This window comes from Botryllus schlosseri, chromosome 4 (assembly GCF_051294905.1).
Source record: "Botryllus schlosseri isolate E-star chromosome 4, Bs_hap1, whole genome shotgun sequence".
NCBI lineage: Eukaryota > Metazoa > Chordata > Ascidiacea > Stolidobranchia > Styelidae > Botryllus > Botryllus schlosseri.
This window is the reverse complement of record NC_137239.1, coordinates 28,035,111-28,056,773: the sequence shown is the minus strand read 5'-3', so window position 1 is coordinate 28,056,773 and position 21,663 is coordinate 28,035,111. Positions and strand designations below refer to the sequence as shown.

Below are 21,663 nucleotides of genomic sequence, written 5' to 3'. Positions count from 1 at the left end.
GAGTCATTTCCGTATCTAGAAAAAATGACTCGAGTCAAGTCGAGTCATCATAAAATCGTGACTCGAGTCGAGTCATGACTCTAGTCATTACAACCCTGCAAAACATGCAACAAAATAGCATAAACTTCAGAATCACGGACACATACAAAAAAAATGGTTACAGTGTCAATTTCAAAGCAAATGAGACGAAGAAAAACAATTTTGGCTACATTTACCCGATTTTAATCCTACCTACTATATGACAGACATGAAGTAAAAAAATACAATCCTCTGCTGTGGAGTCAAGAGCCTTTTCCGCAATTTCGTTAGAGTCAGTAAGTATATCAGTTTTTGAAATCAGACACCCAGCTGGGCCTACAAGCGATGTAAAGAGGCATATATACAGACGGGGTGGCGTGGAAAGAAATAACGAACAGCATAAAAAATGAGTATATGTAGCGATTGTGCTCTGCAAGTTATAGAGCAATATTTCGCAGCCAGTCAGCAGTCAGGATAGCTCGCACAAGTATGTATTCAGATCAGCAGGTATTACTATACTATTCTCTACTTTCTACATATCTACAGTACTGTGATAGTGTATACTTACTGAAACTAACCATGTCCTCCCATGCCTCCCTCCTTCGAATGATTGATAGGACAGTGTTTCTAACCTGTCGACGAAAACTACGAGCAGAATCCGGCACCGCAGTTATCTACGAGTCAGAGAAATAATTTATCATGATTTGTAATTATATATCACGCAGATATCCAGGTGATACTCGTGAAATTGTTATAAAAATTACTGCAAGCCGTTAAGGGTGATTTCTGCAACGATATCGCCCTCTCCATGGAAACTCACAGGCTTCAATTTATCGTTTCCACAACTTCCCTCGGTTCACAACGATTGGATCAATTGATTTATTGAATGTTAACGATGTTGGTATTTCTCATACCATACTGTAGCCTTTATAAAGGCCATGACCACTTGATCAGACTGCCAAATCAGGTCGAATTCCATTACACTTCTCTCTCTCTCTCTCTCTCTCCATACTTCTTACATTGTTGTATTTACTTTATACACACACTGCTTCACTTGTGCGCTTCCAAATTTCTGTAAAGGAAGAATCTGTGAATCGTGTTGTGGACAAATTTATCAAGTTGCAAGTATTTGAAGATGTCTGCTCGTAAACTCACGAAAGTAAGGGTATTCCTGTCATTATTTAATCACCGTCTATATCCGTGTAAGCCGTGCCAGTGCTGTTAGCTTTTGATTCATTTGACACTCCTTCCATGTCCTGACGTCGTTGTATATCTTTTCATTGTATTACAATATTGTGGTGTTATAGGCTGATGCAGAATTACGCTGCTTTGATTTGTAACTTGAAATGATCAAAGAAACCCTATCAATGGAAAATTTGACACTTTCGGTGAGGTATTGCGAATTACAATTGCCACGTATCTGAGTGTTGGCTGTTAACAAAAATTTCGACATTCTTATCTAATTCTAGCAGTTCAAACATTCTTCAATTAAAGTAGCCTACCTGGTTACTGACCACCTCTGTTGAATCATAAGCTGTGATTGAATTTTAGCAATGAAATTGCAAATCATAGTATCATCATCATTGGAATAATGAGTAATGACTATATTATCACAATAAGCCCTAATGATTTAAGGGCTCCAGTGGCCGCAGTGAGGAACAAGATGAATACTGGAATGAGGGAAACCGATTGAAGAAATTCAACTTCGATGATGACGACGAGGAAGATTCTATCGAAGTTACAAATTGGGACGGTACTCCTAGTCAATCAGCCAAAAAGTAAGATTTGCATCAACAATCTTATCATGGGCATACTGCATACAACCCTTACAAGCTGGCTATTGTACGAAGTTGTTCGGGTAAATTATTTTTCAAATTTAATGGGCATCTCAATGAAATTGTGAAGTTAAGTGTTGATGAATAATGCACAGCGAATTTGGCTCAATTCCAAGCAGTAGAAATGAAGTTATTGATTTTCAAAATTATGGATTTGAAATAATAATAAGCCATTAAAGAATTTACCACCGAAAATGTTATTTCATTCAAATCCAAAATCTTGAATCCAATAACTTCTCTGCTGGTTGGAATTAGGCCAAATTTGTTGAGCATCGTTTTTCTTTGACAATTTCATGGGGTTGACGGTAATATTTATACAAAAAATTTAATAAATCTAATTTTTTTTGAATTCTAATAACTTGGCTTCTACATGTTAGAATTAGCCAAATTTGGTGTGCAGCAGTGCAGCGTTTTTTAGCCAACTTAACCATTTCAAGGAATAGCCAGTAACAGTTTAAAAAATCAAGGTATTTTTTATGAATAGTGTATTTAATGCGACCTGCATTCAAATGAAGGGCTGTAGCCAAGTCACAAGGCTCTGAGTCACAAGTCAATCTCACTTTTATAGTTTTGACTCGAGTCAAGTCGAGTCATTTTCAATTCACAACTGAGTCAAGTCCGAGTCCGAGTCAGCGAGCAGAGGGTGAAGTCCGAGTCATGGTATTACGACTCGAGTCCGAGTCCAAGTCATTGTGTTGACTGCTCAGTTTCCAGTTAAAAGTCTTGTTAAATCCACTTTTTATAACTCTGCTTGATGATATTGAATGGTTCGCATTTATAATATAACAATTTTACTCAGATTTAGCAGTTTCTGGTTGCATTTTCAAGTACCAGTACCAATAGAGGAAATCCCAATAGCGTGGTTACTTTACTATTCTTCAAAATTACCATGAAATGTCGGTCTTGGCCGTCTGAGTCTTGAGTCATATGACTTGGTTCGAGGCATGCGCAATGACTCGAGTCCAAGTCGAGTCAATACACAGATCAACTCATGTCGAGTGATTTCGGTATTTTGAGAAAATGACTCGAGTCAAGTCGAGTCATCAGAAATCGTTACTCGAGTCATTACAAGCCTGTTCCAATGTGAATCTTACACAGAACTTCAACGCAACCGTCTGCGAGACCACCAACAGTTGGGACAGTTGCATCAGCCCGCGCCTACAGAAGCAAAACTCCGAATACGGTATCATACTTTGATACAAGTATATAATACGAATATATAATATTTATTATTTTCAGACGGTGAAGTACACACGACCAACGCAGGAAAAGAGCAAGGGTGCTATTGAAAGTAAGTGAATGCGTAATATCCAGGGTTATGACCAACTTTAAAGTTTCGACTCAAGTCAAGTCCGGTCATTTTCAATTCACCACCGAGTCAAGACCAAGTCAGGGAGCAAAAGGTCGAGGCCGAGTCATGATGTTGAGACTCGAGTCCGAGTGATTGTGTTCACAGTTCAGTTTCGAGTTTATACCACAATTTCACCCTTAAAAGTGAATAAAAATTGAACCAAAAAACTGGTTTCCACCTTTGAAAATTCAAATTGTGAAATCTATGTAGTTTTGTCTAAAAATCTTCAGGTAAAAGGGAAGTAGTCTAATGCAACCACCGTAAACCGGGGTAACTTTGGGCAATTTTCAACAATTCCGCTCTGTATCTTGGAAATGCTAGGGTGCAGGGGAGGCAAGTTTTGTGTTTTTCATGGGTCATGGAGCAAAGGTTAGAATTACCTAATCCAAAATCTTCATGTTCATAAATAAGTACCTTATTTTCGTAAATTATCCGTGTCCAAAGTTACCCCTGCGTGTGGGGTGACTTTGTACATGTAGTTTTTTGTATGCCTTAACACTCCATTGTTTATGAAACCTCGTAAATGAGGCTTATTTGGTAAGAGTCGATGAGAGCAGTGGCTAAAACTACAACAAAATAGTTTATGTCTGGCCTATTGCATGAATTTTACCTAATCCCCCCCCCCCCCCAAAAAAAAAAGATTAGGTAGTTTATGAAGTGTAATGCCCCCTTATTCATCCCTTACCTCAACCTTCCCTCATGCCTTCACCAATTGGGACTTATAAATAACATATGGTGATGAGGGGTATCTCACTGGCAGTGTCAGCAATCGACAGAAAACATTAAGCATATTACCGTGAATTGTTTCCGATTTCAAATATCTTACTGCTCTTTAAAAGAATCACTTTCTCTTTCTTATGTCCTCTGATGGATATATTTGTCATAATTTACGATATCCAATTGTTCGTCCATAATTTCACTTTTTTTGATTTTTCTAGCATATGGATACAGCTCTTTCAGATGGCAATGAGACCTTCTCATATATTGGGCCTGTTCCTTGACTTGATGTGACATAGGCCAAATACTTTTGAATACATTTGAGAATAGAAGGGGCCTATGTCCAAGATTTTTGGACATAGGCTTTTTCCATCACCTTGCTTGAAGTAAGTAATTGGACATAGGCCCATTTTATTGTTGATGCATTATGACGGACAATTGAAATTTTTATTTCATCTCATGTGGAACAATGAACACTATCTAATTTTTCAGTTACACAAAGAGCTATCTAGCTAGGGTTGGGAAAATACTACTCTCGTAGATTTGACCAGCTAAAATCATTCCAAGAGAAATGGACCTTCAAAACACCAGCTATCAGTATTGATGTCAGTTGCTCTTTAGTTTCTTAGATTGATAAAGAAGCTATAAGAAGACTTCCACCCTCGTACAATAGGAATCTATCATACTCCACTCTCATAGTAAGCATAGCAAACAGAAAGCAGAAGGCAACCGGATAAAACATGACATGAAAAGTAATTACAAGTTAACTTGAGTCCATTCAAAGACTCTTATACAGCCACAACGGATACAGCTTCTTGAAGAGTGATTCGTTTGAGGTGAAACAGTGAGGAGATTTATTAGGAATTTAGGTAAACTGTCTTCACCATAAATTGTAAATGGAATCATGATGTATGTTATTGACTATATTTTAGTTGTTTCTTAGTTTCAAGTTTGTATAAAACTAAAATGGTGGTTGCTGAACTTGCTTCAATTTCAAGACCTATCAAAACTGGACATTCTAATGAACTCGGTACATGTTGTCTACAACACTTGTGGTTGAAAAATTCGAAAATACATTTGTTTCAATGGTTAACTGTTATTGCTCACAAAATACAGCATCATACTGTCTAAAAGGACGGATTGTAAAGGATTGACACATGGGCCTATGTCCCAATATTGAGTCAAATGGGCCTATGTCCCAGTATATTAGTTAGCATTAATCATGGCCTATGTCAATTAGGGGAGGAAAAACCCGACATGCCAATTGATTTGAAAATGGACATTTGTTCCCAAAGTAAGTTGATTGACAAGGAGAACGATCAAAGAACTAATAACAGGAAAAGGCTTTGAGATCTTTCAATAATGAATATGTAGAATCTTTAAATTGAATTTTCTCAGAACTATGAAAATGTGACATAGGCCCTTTCTATTCTTGACGAACGCCATATTCAGCAGGCACATCTTTAGGAGTATGTGATAAGTTTTTGAAGTAGCTTATGCCTGATTACAATCTCTCAGCTCATTGCCTACCCATTTTTCATATTTTGGCAAACTCTTAATTTGTTAACCTTCTCATTCCATTTTAAAAAGCCATCAGGCCGCTCATAAGGAATATAGTTGACGATACACTTTGACACAAATGAAGCAGCCACTTTCCAGAGCTCTCAATATCACATTTTCCACTGTCCAAAGTTGCCCCGTTCTGATAAAATTTGACGGGGCAACTTTGGACATCACGTTTTCTTGTATTGGTCTAAGGGTGCCCACTGAGCCCACTGAGATTTTTGCCATGGATTAGGACTACTTAGAGGTATCTGCTGCCAAGTTTTGAATCTATGAATCACATGCTATCTATGTTTGGTTGTAAGAAGTTTAATGGCCATCGATTTTGATGAAATTGACCCACACCATTAATTTATCAATGTTGGGGAAAGTTTAACTGGTTGTGAAATGAATATATCTTTTATTGAGACTACTTGTGGTACTCTTGCCTCGTGAAAAAGAATTGGACATCCAGCGGCAACCCTTTTCCATCAATAACCATTTAAATCTTTACTGCTTAGTGTCCAAAGTTACCCTTAAGTCCAAAGTTACCCCCGGTTTACGGCACTTGAGTAAGTAGTGCGAGCAGGCAAAACTACTTGAGTACTTTGGAAAAAGTAGAAGTACTCCAATAGGCAACTTACCATAACCACATCTGGATATAAGTCATCTACATTGAAAGGCGTTAATGCATTCCAATGTATTTTCTCAGGTAATACGTCGACAACGGCACTGGTGAAGCTGGAGCACGAGAAGAAAGATTTAGTCCGTCAGCTGATACAAGCCAAGAAAGAGCTGTCTGTCGCACCCACTATGGATGAAACATTGAAAAGATTCATGGTAAGCTTGGGGGATCAAGGTCAAAGTATCTACTCTGCTGAGTATGCCTACTACAGCATTGTACAGTAAATTGCTTTGAAATGCAGTTCCCATGCTTGGGCCTACTTATCTGTCTTGAAACCATTCAATTTTATCAGCTATCAAAGTGCAGTGCTTCTAAACCGCCGGACGCTTGTCCATTAATTAGAGAAATGAACCATCAATTTTAGAATTGATTTAGAAATTTGGAATGTAGGGGAGAGGAGGCAAAGATGAGGCACTCTTTTGATATGTCAACGCCGCTCGGAGAGTACCATCTTCTGAGCATTAATTTTGGTACCGAAGGAAAGCCTGTGATCTGTACTACGTATGACTATGCTTTGAGTTGTATTGAACAACATGCTCCTGGATTTCTCGGCCCGCAAAAATCCTTGCTCATATGTCTCAACTTACCCCCAGGTAAGGGTAAGATGTGACACACCGTGGTCAAGATGAGACACCAAGCAATTCTTGCTCCAATTCATCCCAAATGATGAAACAACTAGGGACATCATGAATGAAATATAAAAATAATCATGATATAATTCACTTTAATAGGAAATTGTACATCATATACGAATTTAAATGACATTTGTCATTATTTTGTCTTGTAATGTCACATCTGGTTAAGTACCAGACAAATAATCTATTATGTGTGCTGTGAAGAGTAAGTTTTGGAAGAGTCCTCCGATACCCATGAGTCAACTCACCCCCATGGCTTTGTCTCATCTTACCCCGCACCTCCATCATTGGATAAACTTCAATAAAATTGTTTCTGTCAATGACTTTTCAGAGGTAAGTGCATGATTACACTGCTAATATTGCACTCTACCAGCATGAAATCAACATAACTTACACAGACTATAATTTTTTTGGCATTTTTCTGCCCAACCTCAAATCTGTTGGCCTCATTAATATGGTAGGACAATAGAATGACATTATGGGAACAACATGGCTGAAGGAATCTGTCCATTAGAAAATTGTTCTATGAAAAGACTTCATGTCTCATCTTGCCCCGTGTCTCGTCTTTGCTTCCTCTCCCTCTATACGACTGTTGTTGATTACAATACAAAGTTGTTTTGAATTCTCTACCGGAAGAGCTTCATGGAGGTACAGAACTTCAAATATATAATTGAATGTTGATTCGTATATTCATATTGAAATAAACCCAACTATTTTCAACCGACACTCGTCGGAGGTAATCGTCATCAACTAGAAGAGAATTGTAAAGAACATTGTGTATCAACAACAAGAATTGTATCACCAAATATGACGTCACAAGCATGAAATCGCGAAGAGATTGTTTGAGCTCAATGTACTATTTCTGGATGGTGCAGTACCACTAGTTACTGACTTTTCCGTGACGATTGTCAGCTGAAAACATTCGTGTTTATTTCAATATGAATATACTATATACAATAACATTTCAATTTTTGCAGCTCGGAGATCCGGTGCTGTTGGAACTGTATAAATCTTTGGAAGACAAAAAGAGTCTTCTGGACAAAGCCATCGCGAGAAATGACGGGAACGCGATATTGGCCATCACACTTTTTATGAGAAACACATTGAAAAGAGGTTGGTCATCAAACTTCTATGGCGGAATAAACCTAAAATATGGATGGCGTTATTACAATCATGAATCAAAAGAAATCGCAATCATTGATGATGCATTTTATTCCGATTTACTGGAACTGAATAATGAGATTGGCATGATTCTTGTGTGAAAACTGTAAAAGGAAAATTGACTAGTGAATCGGAACCTCGTGACTTGGTTACAACCGTGCTTAGACCGCATCTGTTGGGAAATCACAGAAATATTCAGCAAAGAACTGATGAGCAGACCGGCGGCCGTGAATCACTATTGTTCCTATCTCCGTCGTACGTCGGAAATCGAGGAACTTCATGAAATTCTGACCATACTCGGACGTACGGAAGAGGCGGCCATGCTGAAATACAGACACTGTTTGCGGTGCGCCAAGTCTGCCGAAGTCAGGCGGGACTCGCTCAAAGACTGTGTTAAGTGAGTCCAGTAAATGCGTAGTTGAACCGCTAGAATATTTTTAGCTTTGCATTATTAGATTAGAATTTGTTGGCTACTATAACGCAGGGCAAATGTCTTCATCTGGGCTGTAATGACTCAAGTCATGACTCGACTCGAGTCGTGATTTTCTGATGACTCGATTTGACTCGAGTCATTTTCTTTGTTGTATATTGCACTGTGGGTTGTATATTGAAGTTCTATAATTCCAAGAATCGGTTCACTTTATTTATTAACAAGCCACGTGGTTAGATTTCGGAATCTTCGATGTACTGATTTTCTGGAAATAAGTACCCGTCTATAAGAATCCAGTGTTGGTAATAAGGCACTATATGTTTCCAGATATTACTTCGATTCTGACCCGCGTCTTGTCGGTGAGACCAAAGAGATATTGGACCAGATCTCTCTCCTGGCGCGTCAGATTATCGTTGACGAAAACGACAAGAAGACCCAGGATTCGGAGAAACCTTCCATTTTCAAAACCCACCCGATACGCGAACCCACCGTGCACAGATCGCTGACTGCCACACTGTACTACTGCTGCTATTATCACTGGGGAGAGGCCGAGGTAAGGCGTGCGTATGCGTGTCAATTCATTTGTGACGCAATTGCGTACTTATACTCAGAGCACAAAATTTTTGATTTGAAAAAAATAGTATTTACGGCAGGAAATTCTTCAATATTTATTATAGATCTACCCACCGTAAGTACTATGATTTATAATCCTAAAGTTTGAACATCAATAACTTCACTTATACGGATTGGAATTGAGCCAAATTTGTTGTGCATTGTTTTTTTCAGACAACCTAACCATTTCACAGTGTAACCAAAAATTTTTTGAAATTTTATATTTATTTTTATTCAATAAATCCAAAACTTTTTGCTTATATAGCAATGCTTTTGTAGGTTGGAATTGACCCAAAATTGGTGTGCAGCGTTTGTTGAGGCAACCTAACAATTTTATGAAGTAGCCTGTAAAATTTGAAAAAAAGTTATTTTTTCAACAGTTCTAGTGGCCATCACTGCCTGTACTCGTTAGGGATGGTCAGTAATTAAGAAGTTAGTAATACGTCTTTGACTGCTGAGTACTGCCTCTGTGCTCTGCTAATCACTGACAGGCTACTTACCGCCGTTCATCTTTCTATCCGCAGGGTATTCTGAGCAGTCCCATGTCGCTGAAACATGAATTTAAAATCGGAGAGAAGCAGTACGCTTACATGGCTGTAGCGGCGTTATGTCGAATGCGAAAGTGAGTGTTTTGTTAATTTCAGTTCTAGCGGTGTATGTTATGCGGGTTTGTAACCAAGTCACCAGTCAATTTGACCTTGACGGTTTTGACTCGAGTCGAGTCAATTTCACTTTACCACTAACTCTAAGTCAGGTAGCATCGCGTCTACGTCATAGAGTTCACTGTACAGTAGGGGTATTCAAATATAACTTTTTTCTCAATTTGTACTGGCTACTTGATAAAATTCCAACTAGTAGCCGCAGTGCTACAGGAGAAGAAAGTTTCTATTTATCATGCAAAAATTATTTTAAAAGATTTTCAAAATTTTTTGTTACCCCCATGAAAGTGTTAGGTTGTCTATAGAAACGATGTTCACCAAATTTGACTCAATTCCAGCCAGTGGAAGCGGAGTTATTGCCATCAAAAAAATTTGGAATTGAGCAAAATATGAATTTACGGTGGCTAATTCTTTGATTATTTATTCTAGCGGTGCCCACCGTAAATACTATTTTATTCAATTCCAAATTTTTTCGACGGCAATAAATCTGCTTCCACTGGCTGGAATCGAGTCAAATTTGCTGAACATCGTTTCTATAGACAACCTAACACTTTCATGGGGGTAACAAAAAATTTTGAAATTTTTTTTATTAATTTTTGTGCGATAAATAAATCGTTTCTTCTCCTGTAGCATCGCGGCTACTGTTGGAATTGAACCAGATTGGTGTGTGGGCTTAAATTAGGTAACCTAACAATTTTATCAAGTAGCCGGTACAATTTGAGAAAAAAAGTCATTTTTGAACACCCCCGCTGTTCAGTGTTCATTATTGAGTTCAAGACGGGTTCAGCTCGCTTCTGTGAAACTCTTGGGTGATATCGAAGGCCTCGCGTTCATTATATACTCATTTTTATCACTCTTAACATGTTTATTCAAACTGATAAGATAAGATAAGGTCTCTTTTTCAAGTATCAAGGTCGAGTTAAACCAAATGACTTGAGTACAAGTCGAGTCAATACGCAAATTGATTCGAGTCATGACAAGTTGACAATACCGCTATTGTGTTTTGATTAAATAACAGTAGAGTGTGGTTTCATTTCGATATTATTGATCGTCAATTTCTCGATCACATCATTGTTTTTTGTATATTTTCCCCAAGGGATTAAATGAGAAGGAGAAAACATTGCAGCTGACGGGGCCAATTATTTAATCTGATATTAATTTTATTTCCAAATCGAAAGCAGTGAATGGAATTGTTTGCAGGTTGCTATGAATCCTATGATAATGTGTTAATATTGGATAATGAAAAAGTGAAGGTTTGCTTACAGAAAATCACGCAATTAAATATTCGAAGAGCTTCTTGGAGGTACAGAACTTCAATATACAATTGAAAACTATATTCATATTGAAATGAACGCGAATATTTTCGGCTGAAACTCGTCAGCAACTAGTAGAGAATTGAAAAGAAGACATATCAGCAATCGTATCGCCATGTCTTCGCCTTGATTGTTCAAAATTTCATGCCGGTGACGTCATATTTGGTAATACCAGTGTTGATACACAATGTTCTTTTGAATGCTCTATTAGTTGCTGACAATTACCCCTGACGAGTATCAGCCGAAAATATTCGGATCTATTTCAATATGAATATATTACAATTGTATATCGAGTTTGTCCAAAGTAGGCTATAATTTCTAAATTGCAAGCAAGTTTTCGCGGAGTGTGGTCCCGGTGTGTAGTACTGTACAATAAACATGTTTGCCATAATTCGTGATCTCTCCTTTTCAATGCGCGATTACAGTAAATTTCAATTGTGTATATTTTGGTAGTGGGTTTGATGATTGATGTTGATGTTACGCGACATGACCTGCTGAACTCGCGCATTTCACTTTTCAGGTGGCGGGATCTGGAACAGTTTCTCACTACTCCCAAAACGCTTTTCCGCGGGCCCAAACTGCACGCCGTTATAGGATTCGATAAAGTTGTCGATGTCTTGAGCAAGAACATGGCGCCGCTTGACGTTAGTACACGAACGGCTCTGAATCCTTTATGGAGCGTTAATATTTTCTGATATCTTTCACGTACGCTGTCGGTAACGAATCCTTTTGTAATGAATGGAAATCGAAAATGTTCTACGAGGACGCACAAATGTCCTTCTTTTTGGCTATTCGTCCTCCTTTATAGCTTTGACAGCCAGCAATTGAACAATAGGGGTATTCAAAAATGACTTTTTTTCTCAAATCATACTAGCTACTTGATAAAATTGTTGGGTAACCTAATTTAAGCCTACTCGCCAAATTTGGTTCAATTCCAACCAGTGGAAGCGGAGTTATCACCGTCGAAAAATTTTGATTTGAATAAAATAGTATTTACGGTGAGCACAACTATAATAAATAATTAAAGAATCGGTCACCGTAAATACTATTTTATTCGAATCAAAATTTTTCGACGTCAATAACTCTGCTTCCACTGGCTGGAATTGAACCAAATTTGGTGAACATTGTTTCTATAGACAATGTAACACTTTCATGGGGTGAACAGAAAATTTTCAATTTTTTTATCGTGTGTTTTTATATAACAAATCGAAACTTCCTTCTCCTGTAGCAATGCGGCTGCTGGCTGTAATTGAACCAAATTTAGTGTGTAGGCTTAAATTAGGTAACCCAACAATTTTATCGAGTAGCCAGTATGATTGGAGACAAAAATCCATTTCTGAATACCCCTATTGTACAAGCACAACTAACTAGCTAACGCCATAAATGGCGCGAAATCTGGAGATTTCGTCGACAGTGATGGCAAGAATGACAAAAATATTACGTTAAATCAGGTCTTTCGGGAGTCGAAGTGGAAAAACGACCTTTTTTTAGTGAGCACAACAGTATTTCCAGTAAAAATTTTTGAATTATATTCGATTTTATAAGTTTTTTGATTTGTAAAAATGTCCTTTTTTCCAGATATCAAAATACGGTAACCCTAGGGTTATGCTCACTTGACCTACTTGGGTAGTTACGTTTTTCGGCTACATCCACTTCTACTTGATAGTTTATAGGGAAAACTACTTACTGTTTACAGTTTGGATTTTGTATTAACTAGACAAGATAGTTGTTTTGTGATCATTTTGCATCGATTTTGTGAGTGTCACGGTCTGAAATGCTGAAATTCGATTCTTATATAACAATTTCACTCATAATAGTAATGCAAAGTCGTGCCAAAACTATTCTGTAACTCTGAGAGTCTATGCAAATTTTTCAACATGCGCATTTCCACGCAGGCGCTGGAAAAATACTGCGGCGCGATCGACGACACGGACACTCGATTGGAATCCGCTGCCAAATTAAAGCTTTACAGAGTAGCAATCAATGTAAGTTGAATATTCGCGGATTTTAATTTATTTTTCATGAAACTTATTCATCAAAATGTTGCAATTCGTCAACACATACGAGTCCTGTGTAGATGATATTGATTCGTATCGGACTTTGAAAGAGATATCGGTATCGGCCGTTCGATGTAGGCCGGAAAAATATCGGAAATTTTCGTGATATCACAGGTAGTCAGAGAGCTATAATATGGGATGGTTAAACTGGGAATATTGGTCTATTTCTTAAGCTTACATGCAGAGATTCTACTCAAGTTTCAGTATAAAAAATATTGTGAATTTCTGAAGAAGAAACAGTGCTATCCAAATTAGTCAAATAGTAAGTATTCTAGTTGTTTACCTTGAAAAAGGATAATTTTGACCTAAAAAATCAAAATTTTGACTTTTTTGACCAAAACAAACTGAATTTTGACCTAACGTATGCAAACGAGGTGTTTTCCCGCATAATGTTCAAATTGTACCACTTATCTTCATTTCTGGTTTGAACTGGCTGTCCTAACGAAGTAGTTTGGCCTGAAAAAACGTTTTTGGCTTAGAAACAGACAAATTTTTACATGAAAAAGGTGGTATTTTAATGAAATCTGGCCCTATGGCCCAGTAGTTACAATACCTATTATGGTAGAAATAATTAAAATTTGTTGTAGTGCAATGAGAGATACTTTCCTACATTCTTGGGTAGAAAGTGTCTGTCCTTACTAAGTAGCTTGCCAAGAATGGAGAAAGAACGTTCAACAGCAGCAGATGTTGGCCGACAACACCAAAGTTGTGCGTACACTGCTGGTGACACACCGTGTTGCTTCATTCGGACAGTGCTATCTGCATCACAATTTTTCATCATGCGGTTCTTGATATAAGAACCATACAATGCCCAAGCAGTCTTGCTTCAGCTAGGATAAGGAGGTACGTTGACCATGATACCATGTCGACCTATTTGTTTCATTTGAGCTTATGTTATTCACAATGAGCTGACAATGGGCCGTCTACAACGGTAGGCCTATAAAGTAGGCTACAAGCTGTAAAATGTCAAATGACAAGTTCACCGACACTGCAAAATCTACGATACAAACGAAATGTAGGTTGCAAAAAAATTTTGACTTATTTTGACATGTCAAAAAAGAATTGCCCTAATCATAACCAATTGAGCGATTTGTGCAGTAGGCAAAATCTACTTAAGTGCTCTGAAAAAGTATTACGTCACTGACCTCGTCTGATTGCAGTTGTGTAGATGCAGCCTTTCTAGTATATTTCATGTCCATGTACACTGTACAGCAATGACTGTAAAGCTGCTCAAATAAAATGCTGTGAAGATTTGGAATCGAGCCTTTAAGCTAGAGGCAATATATTTTGAATATCGGCTGAATATATCGGGACTATTGGTGGTAGTATCTGTTTTATTGGTATTGACCCAAAAATCCGATATTGGTCGGGCTATAGTCCTTTGTCTGATGCTGGTTGAATTTTGTGCGTAAGATACCGAATCTGTGCTTTAGACCTACGTTCAAATGAAGGACCGTCAGCAGTTGAACGATTATTTGAAAGTGATTCCGGACACGCACCATCATATCCGACAATATCTTCTCAACGAATTGAAAAAGCCCGTAAGTATTCGTTGGTACGTCCAAGTGAAGAATTGTATGTCTTAGCCGCACAGCCTCAGATACTTCTCGCGATTATTTGGGTTTTCATGAGTGGAAGGGTTGTAATGACTCGACTTGACTCAATTTGTGTATTGACTCGACTTGTTCTTGTCATGTCACATGACTCGAGACATTCTAGATTGAAGGGCGGTTTTTTTTTACCTAAAAAAAGAAAATTTGGACCTAAAAAATCCAAATTTTAACTGTTTTTGACCTAAACAAACTGAATTTTGACCAAATTTTGACCTCACGTATCCAAGTTAGGTGTTTTCCCGGACAACGTTAAAATTGTACCACTTATCTTCATTTCTGGTCGGAACTGGCTGTCCGAACTAAGTAGTTTGGCCTGAAAAACGTTTTTGGCTCAGAAACAGGCAACTTTTTACATGAAAAAACCAATATTTTCGTGAAATCTGGCACTATGAAGAATTATTCCAGCGGGTACAATACGTATTATGGTAGAAATAATTAATTTTTTTGTAGTACAACGAGACATACTTTTCTACATTCTTGGGTAGAAAGTGCATGCCCTTGCTAAGAAGCTTGTCAAGGACGTTCAACAGCAGCAGTTGTTGCTGGTGACACACCGTGTTGCTTCATTCTGGCAATGTTTTCTACATCATAATTTTTCATCATGCGCTTCTTAATATAAAAATGATGCAATGCCCAAGAAGTCTTTCTTCAGTTAGGATATTGCGGTACGTTGACCATAACACCATGTTTCATTTGACCGTTTATGATTCACAATGAGCAGACAATTAGCCGTTTAAAACGGTAGGCCCATAAAGTAGGCTACAAGCTGTAAAACATCAAATGATACGTTCACCGACAGTGCATAATCTATGATAAAAACAAAATGCAGACGTCAAAAAATTTTGACTTTATGAACAAAACGCTACAATTTTGACAAATTTTTATATGTCAAAAAAGCGCCCTATAGATTACTTATTCAGTTCTTGTGTATGAAGGCCTAAACTTGATGAATAGGCGCATAAACCCTATTTTATCTGTTTCGATAAACATGTTAAGAGAGAGGAAAAATGAGTAGACCTGTATTATAAGTGGGATGATTTCGATGTCACCCGAGAGTTTCACAGAACTGTGTTGAAGCCGTCTATATATCAATAATGAACAGTGAACCCTATGACTTGAGTCTTAACGCTATGACTCGAACTCGACGATGAAGTGAAGATATCTCGACTTGACTGAGTCAAAACTATAAAAATTCACTTCTGACTCGGAACCTTGCGACTTGGTTACAAACCGGGGCACTGGTAGATTTTGTTTTCCGCGCAAGTATTTTATTTGAAGAGCTTCTTCAAGGTGCAGAACTTTGATGTACAATTGAATAGTATATTGATATTGAAATGAACCAGAATATTTTCGGCGGACACTCGTCAGGGGTAATCGTCAACAACTAGTAGAATTGGACAAAACATATATCAACAATCTTATCATTAGGGCGATTTTTTTTACCAAAAAAAGAGACAATTTTGACCTGAAAAATCAAAATTTTGACTTTTCTTGACCTAAACAAACTGAATTTTGACCAAATTTTGACCTCGCGTATGCAAATTAGGTGTTTTCGCGCATAACATTGAAATTGTACCACTTATCTTCATTTCTGGTAGAAACTGGGCATTTCTGGTTGGAACTGGCTGTCCTAACGAAGTAGTTTGGCCTGAACGAAACGTTTTTTGCTTAGAAACAGATAAATTTTTACATGAAAAACCTAATATTTTAATGAAGTCTGGCTCTATGAAGAATTCCAGTAGTTACAATATGTATTATGGTACAAATAATTAAAATTTGTTGTAGTACGAGAGATACTATCCTACATTCTCGGTTAAGAAGCTGAATGGGGGAGGAACCTTCAACAGCAGCAGTTGTTGGCTGACAACACTGACAACATAGTGTTGCTTCATTTTGACAATTTTGTCTACATCACAATTTTTCATCATGCGCTTCTTAATATAAGAATGATGCAATGCCCAAGAAGTCTTTCTTTAGTTAGGATATTGCGGTACGTTGACCTTAACACCATGTCAACCTATTTGTTTTATTTGAACGTTTATGATTCACAATGAGCGGACAATTGGCCGTTTACTACGGTAGGCCCATAAAGTAGGCTACAAGCTGTAAAATATCAAATAATAAGTGCACCGACAGTGCAAAATCTACGATACAAACGAAATTCAGAGGTCACAAACATTTTGGCTTTGTAAACAATTTTGACCTAACGCTACAATTTTGACAAGTAAAAAAAAATCGCCCTACTTATCAGTAATGAATTCACCAAGCTGAAGCTCAACGTACAATTTTTAGATTATATATGTTCTTATTATTTTCAGGATATCAAGTGGAAAAATTGAGTGTCAGAAAGAGCAATATCTCTCCTTTTTATCAAAGATTTCTAATCATATTGGTGGGAACATGAATTCCGTTTTATTCGTCAAACGAATTTTTTTCATACCTTTTTTCGATTGCCAGGATCAGCTATTCGAGTGTTGTCGCTATCTATATTTTATTCTTGATTTATTTCTCGAGCTTGTTACTATTGGCCTGCTGCTATTTGCTGTCTGTATGGTGCGTGTATTTGGGGTTGGGCAGATTAAGTATTGATGTTTTATGAATCAAAACGGGACTGTGTCGATGTAATTGGTCTGATAGCTGCTCATTTTTACCTGTCACGCCTGACTGCATGTTATTTGCCTTTGTTTTAATTAAAAGCTAACCAATTTGGCAATTCTACATTGTCTGTTTCTTCACTGCAATGCTGCCGGCTGCGTCAAATATACACTTTGCACCATTCCGTTGTGAGCTATGACATTGAACATCTGTGTACTTTTATAAAGTTATGATGGATGGTTCTGATTGCTGGGGCGATATATTTAGGTACATGCAGCGTTAGTGTTCAAACCAGGCCGCGTAAGGGGATCATTATTCTACAATTCTCTAACATGCTGGAATCCAGTACAACGCCGAGGTATTTGGCAGTTTTAATGCTGGAAATGGTTGCCCAGCAATGTCAACTGACGTTTTCAAGGGAGTTTACGACCAAAATAAGTACTTTACATTCGCTGTAGGCTACGTTTCTGGGCTAGGATTTTGAGCACGGACATTCGCTGTAGGCTACGTTTCTGGGCTAGGATTTTGAGCACGGAACTTTTCCTGGAGATTGCCAGCTTCTTTCGTAGGGCAGACTGGGGCTAGTTGTAACGATTCTGTCCATTTCCGGTCTCACAGCTTTTCTACTCGGCTTGCGCAAATAATTTTTTTACACTGTCTATAATAGCATTTCAAACAGGTGAGTCTTCTGCCCCATTGGGGAAAGTTGAGACAGGAGAGGAGGCAAGTTGTTACATTGAAATTGTCAGCTGAAAACTCTATCCAAAATAAAAGCATTGTTGTAACCATGGTATTGAAAACGAAATGAAAGAAAAATCAAACTGAACAGCAAAATATGAAAAGCAGTCATTCAGTCCTTGCAAAAATCACACACGTAGGGTATAGAGCGATCAGTGCATGCTTCATGCGCCCACTTTCGACATCCAGTGCATTTGACCCATACTTCCTCAGACCTAGAGTTGTCATAGCACAGTAGGCAATGATTGTCACTAGCATGTGTGTTTGTTTCGTCAGTGAAAGCTAGGTTTCTTTTTGTTGCTTTTTTTGTTCTTTTCTTTATGTCAATCTTAGGATTTTTTGCTTCCTTCGCCAAGTGCTCCTCTTGGAGGCGATGTCGTTCAGGAGTGCTTGTTGAGATGGAGGAACGGGGTCTTTTTCTCCCACCAATTTTTTTCTGCCTGGGTGCGGCTTCGTTGAAAGGCCGAATCATCTCTGGTGTTGTCTTAATACCAGTGGGTAAACTAGGGACTTCTTCAGGTGTGCGAATAGATAGGCTGGAATGTCTTTGTGAAAAGGAGGTAAACCAATCTGCTCCAGCTTTTTTGTTCGTGACCCAATTCTGTGGGACCTGAACACTGTTGATTGATGCATATTCATATGCCAACTTCCTTACATCATCAGGCGTTAAACAATAGTACAGCTCGGATGCTCTTTTGATGTACTTAACTAGAAGCTGCTCTTGGTCATTACGAAAAACAGCTCTTGGTGTTGCATAGCCAACAGATGGTTGTCCTCCAGATCGTATTTTGGCGCAAAATCTTTGCAATGTCATAAAATTGATCTGCAATTATATAAAGTCATTGTAAGTCAAATTGACTGCAATAGAATCAACAAAATAACCACAAGAAACCAGGGCTGTAACCAAGTCACAAGGCTCCGAATCACAAGTCAATCTCACTTTTATAGTTTTGACTCGAGTCAAGTCGAGTCATTTCAATTCACCACCGAGTCAAGTCCGAGTCCAAGTCAGCAAGCAGAGGGTCGAGTCCAAGTCATGGAATTATGACTCGAGTACAAGTCACTGTGTTCACTGCTTATACTTTCCAGTTAAAATCTTGGTAAACCCACTTTTTATAACTCTGTTTGGTGATATCAAATGGTTCGCATTTACAATATACCAATTTTCCTCACTCTTAGCAGTTTCTGGTCGCATTTTCAAGTACCAGTACCAACAGACGAAATCCCAATAGTGTGTTGGCTCTGGAATTACAATGAAATGTCGGTCTTGGCCGTCTGAGACTCCAGCCAATGACTTGGTTCGAGTCATGCGCAATTACTCGAGTCCAAGTTGAATCAATACCCAGATTGACTCGAGTCGAGTCATTTCCGGATTTTGAAAAAATGACTGGAGTCAAGTCGAGTCATCAGAAAATCGTGACTAGAGTTGAGTCACGACTCGAGTCATTACAACCCTGCAAGAAACTTACATCAAATTCAGAGGCGACAGTGCGCAGAGATCGTTTTTCATCAATCACTCTTCTTGCAGCTTCTTCCATGACCATCAAAGGTGTGGTGCCTCTTTCGGTCTTTTTTTTGTATTGCCTCACCATAATCGCAGATAATATATAGTTTAACAACAGAATTAATCTACAAGATAGGAGCAGGTTAATGGATACATTTTCATAAGTAATTGCAAAAGAATACAAGCTGTCTTCAACTGTTTCACCACATACTCAGTATAGGCCTAGACTGATGTGATAGCCTGCTGGTACCTAATGTGGCTTTTAATGTCACTGCACACTGCACAGCAGTGCAGAAAGATTTTGGTTAGAATAATGCTAACCCTGGCTATCAGGATGGATGAGATTTCATTAACAATTATGTTAATCACACATCATAACCACATTTAAGCAGTTGTTACAACCGCTATATAGTTGTTACAACCGTAACAATGTGCCCCAGTCGACTATGGCATTCTTAAGCTTACTTGCCGCCTTACCTAACTAACAAACAGCGCAAAGTCGACTGTGAAACTAAACTACAGGTCTTCTCCTTTCTTATGATGTAAATTAAGCATATGTCGGTCGCACGCAACTACTGTTGCACCAACGAGACTTAATCAAGGGAGCAATCTGACGGACCTGCTTCGATTTCCGTCGGAGGTTTATCTGGGCTCCTCTTCCCCCGCCGTTGCCGTTCTTACGGCGACAAAAAAGCCCAGTAAAAGACCCGACGAAAGAAAGAACTCACAAGCAATAGAAAGAACTAGTAGAAAGGGCCGCGGCTTCAAAAAGATCAACATCGAAAAGAACTGTGACATCAGGCCCTTTAGGCCGAGGTGGATACTAGATTACCAGTGAACCCAGCCCTCGGTGAACCCAGCCTCACAAACCCAGCCCTCGGTGAACCCAGCCCTCGGTGAATCGGCCCTCGGGAACTTTTGTAATTAAGTGTATTAACAAGTATCATTATGAATTATTAAACTAATAAGATTATTATCAACTGATTTGTCGATCTAGTAAGGAGGTCAGGGCATGCGTAGATCACGCAGTCACGGCGTGATCAGATCACGGATTGCGAAAGCGCCAATCGCGGCCTTACAAACTCGGCCCGCGGTGAACTCGGACCTCGGTGAACCCGGCCCTCGGTGAATTCCGCCCTCAGGAAATTTTGTATTCACCGGCAACCCTAATATCCACCCTCCCCCTCCCCTAATATCCCACCCCCGGCAACCCTAATATGCCACCTCCACCAAGACCAACCGCAATATCCCACCTCCGGCAACCCTAATATCCCACCTCCTCCAACCCTAATATCCCCCCTCCCCCAACCCTAATATCTCACCTCCGGCAACCCTAATATTCCACCTCCGGCAACCCTAATATCCCACCTCCGGCAACCCTATTATCTCACCTCCGGCAACCCTAATATCCCACCTCCACCAACCCTAATATCCCACCTCCGGCAACCCTATTATCTCACCTCCGGCAACCCTAATATCCCACCTCCACCAACCCTAATATCCCACCTCCGGCAACCCTATTATCTCACCTCCGGCAACCCTAATATCCCACCTCCACCAACCCTAATATCCCCCCTCCCCCAACCCTAATGTCTCACCTCCGGCAACCCTAATATCCCACCTCCACCAACCCTAATATCCCCCCTCCCCCAACCCTAATATCTCACATCCGGCAACCCTAATATCCCACCTCCGGCAACCTTAATATCCCACCTCCACCAACCCTAATATCCCACCTCCAGCAACCTAATATCCTACCTCCGCCAACCCTAATATCCCAGCTCCCAGCTTTAATTCAAAATTGTTCAGGGGCGGAATTCACCGAGGTCCATAGTATTCGAGAAACACCATGAATACCACAAAACAAACAAGTAGAGTATGTGAGCGTCGCGTTATCTCCCCCGCACGCTTGGGAATACAAAAGTTCCCGAGGGCCGAGTTCACCGAGGGCTGGGTTCACCGAGGGCTGGGTTTGTGAGGCTGGGTTCACCGAGGGCTGGGTTCACCGGCAACCGGATACTAGAGTAAAGGATCGCTACCGATGGGTGTCGTTCAACATCCTCCTATCTGTTCATGACATCGCATTCTGTCTTATCGCGTTGTACATTGTGTGTGAATTGTTCAGATGAAAAATGTAATCCAACGATATTATATTAAAACCCTCAATATACTTTTTCCTGCAAGCACATTTCGGAAGC

The 21,663-nt window shown here is 39.1% G+C and overlaps 2 protein-coding genes across 3 annotated transcripts; one reads left to right on the top strand and one right to left on the bottom strand.

Moving 5' to 3' along the window:
• Positions 1-1,074: 1,074 nt before the first annotated feature.
• On the top strand, positions 1,075-17,404 carry LOC145438358 (spermatogenesis-defective protein 39 homolog). Of its 2 annotated transcripts, none has more exons than XM_080315757.1 (13): positions 1,075-1,177; positions 1,654-1,796; positions 2,952-3,036; positions 3,093-3,144; positions 6,176-6,303; positions 7,761-7,896; positions 8,134-8,341; positions 8,702-8,927; positions 9,511-9,608; positions 11,479-11,602; positions 12,854-12,943; positions 14,449-14,556; positions 16,947-17,404. In XM_080315757.1, exons 1-13 carry the CDS (start codon positions 1,154-1,156, stop codon positions 16,965-16,967), a joined length of 1,443 nt encoding a protein of 480 aa, XP_080171883.1. In that variant the 5' UTR covers positions 1,075-1,153; the 3' UTR covers positions 16,968-17,404. The 2 variants fall into 2 exon arrangements, with proteins under 2 accessions (XP_080171883.1, XP_080171882.1); XM_080315756.1 differs by having other exon boundaries at positions 1,075-1,183.
• A 529-nt stretch (positions 17,405-17,933) lies between these two features.
• LOC145438376 (uncharacterized) lies at positions 17,934-19,763 on the bottom strand. Its single transcript, XM_080315782.1, has 2 exons — positions 19,431-19,763; positions 17,934-18,784 (listed from the first exon to the last, which is right to left on the bottom strand). The coding sequence occupies exons 1-2, from the start codon at positions 19,551-19,553 to the stop codon at positions 18,074-18,076; spliced, it is 834 nt and encodes a 277-aa protein (XP_080171908.1). The 5' UTR covers positions 19,554-19,763; the 3' UTR covers positions 17,934-18,073.
• Positions 19,764-21,663: the final 1,900 nt, after the last annotated feature.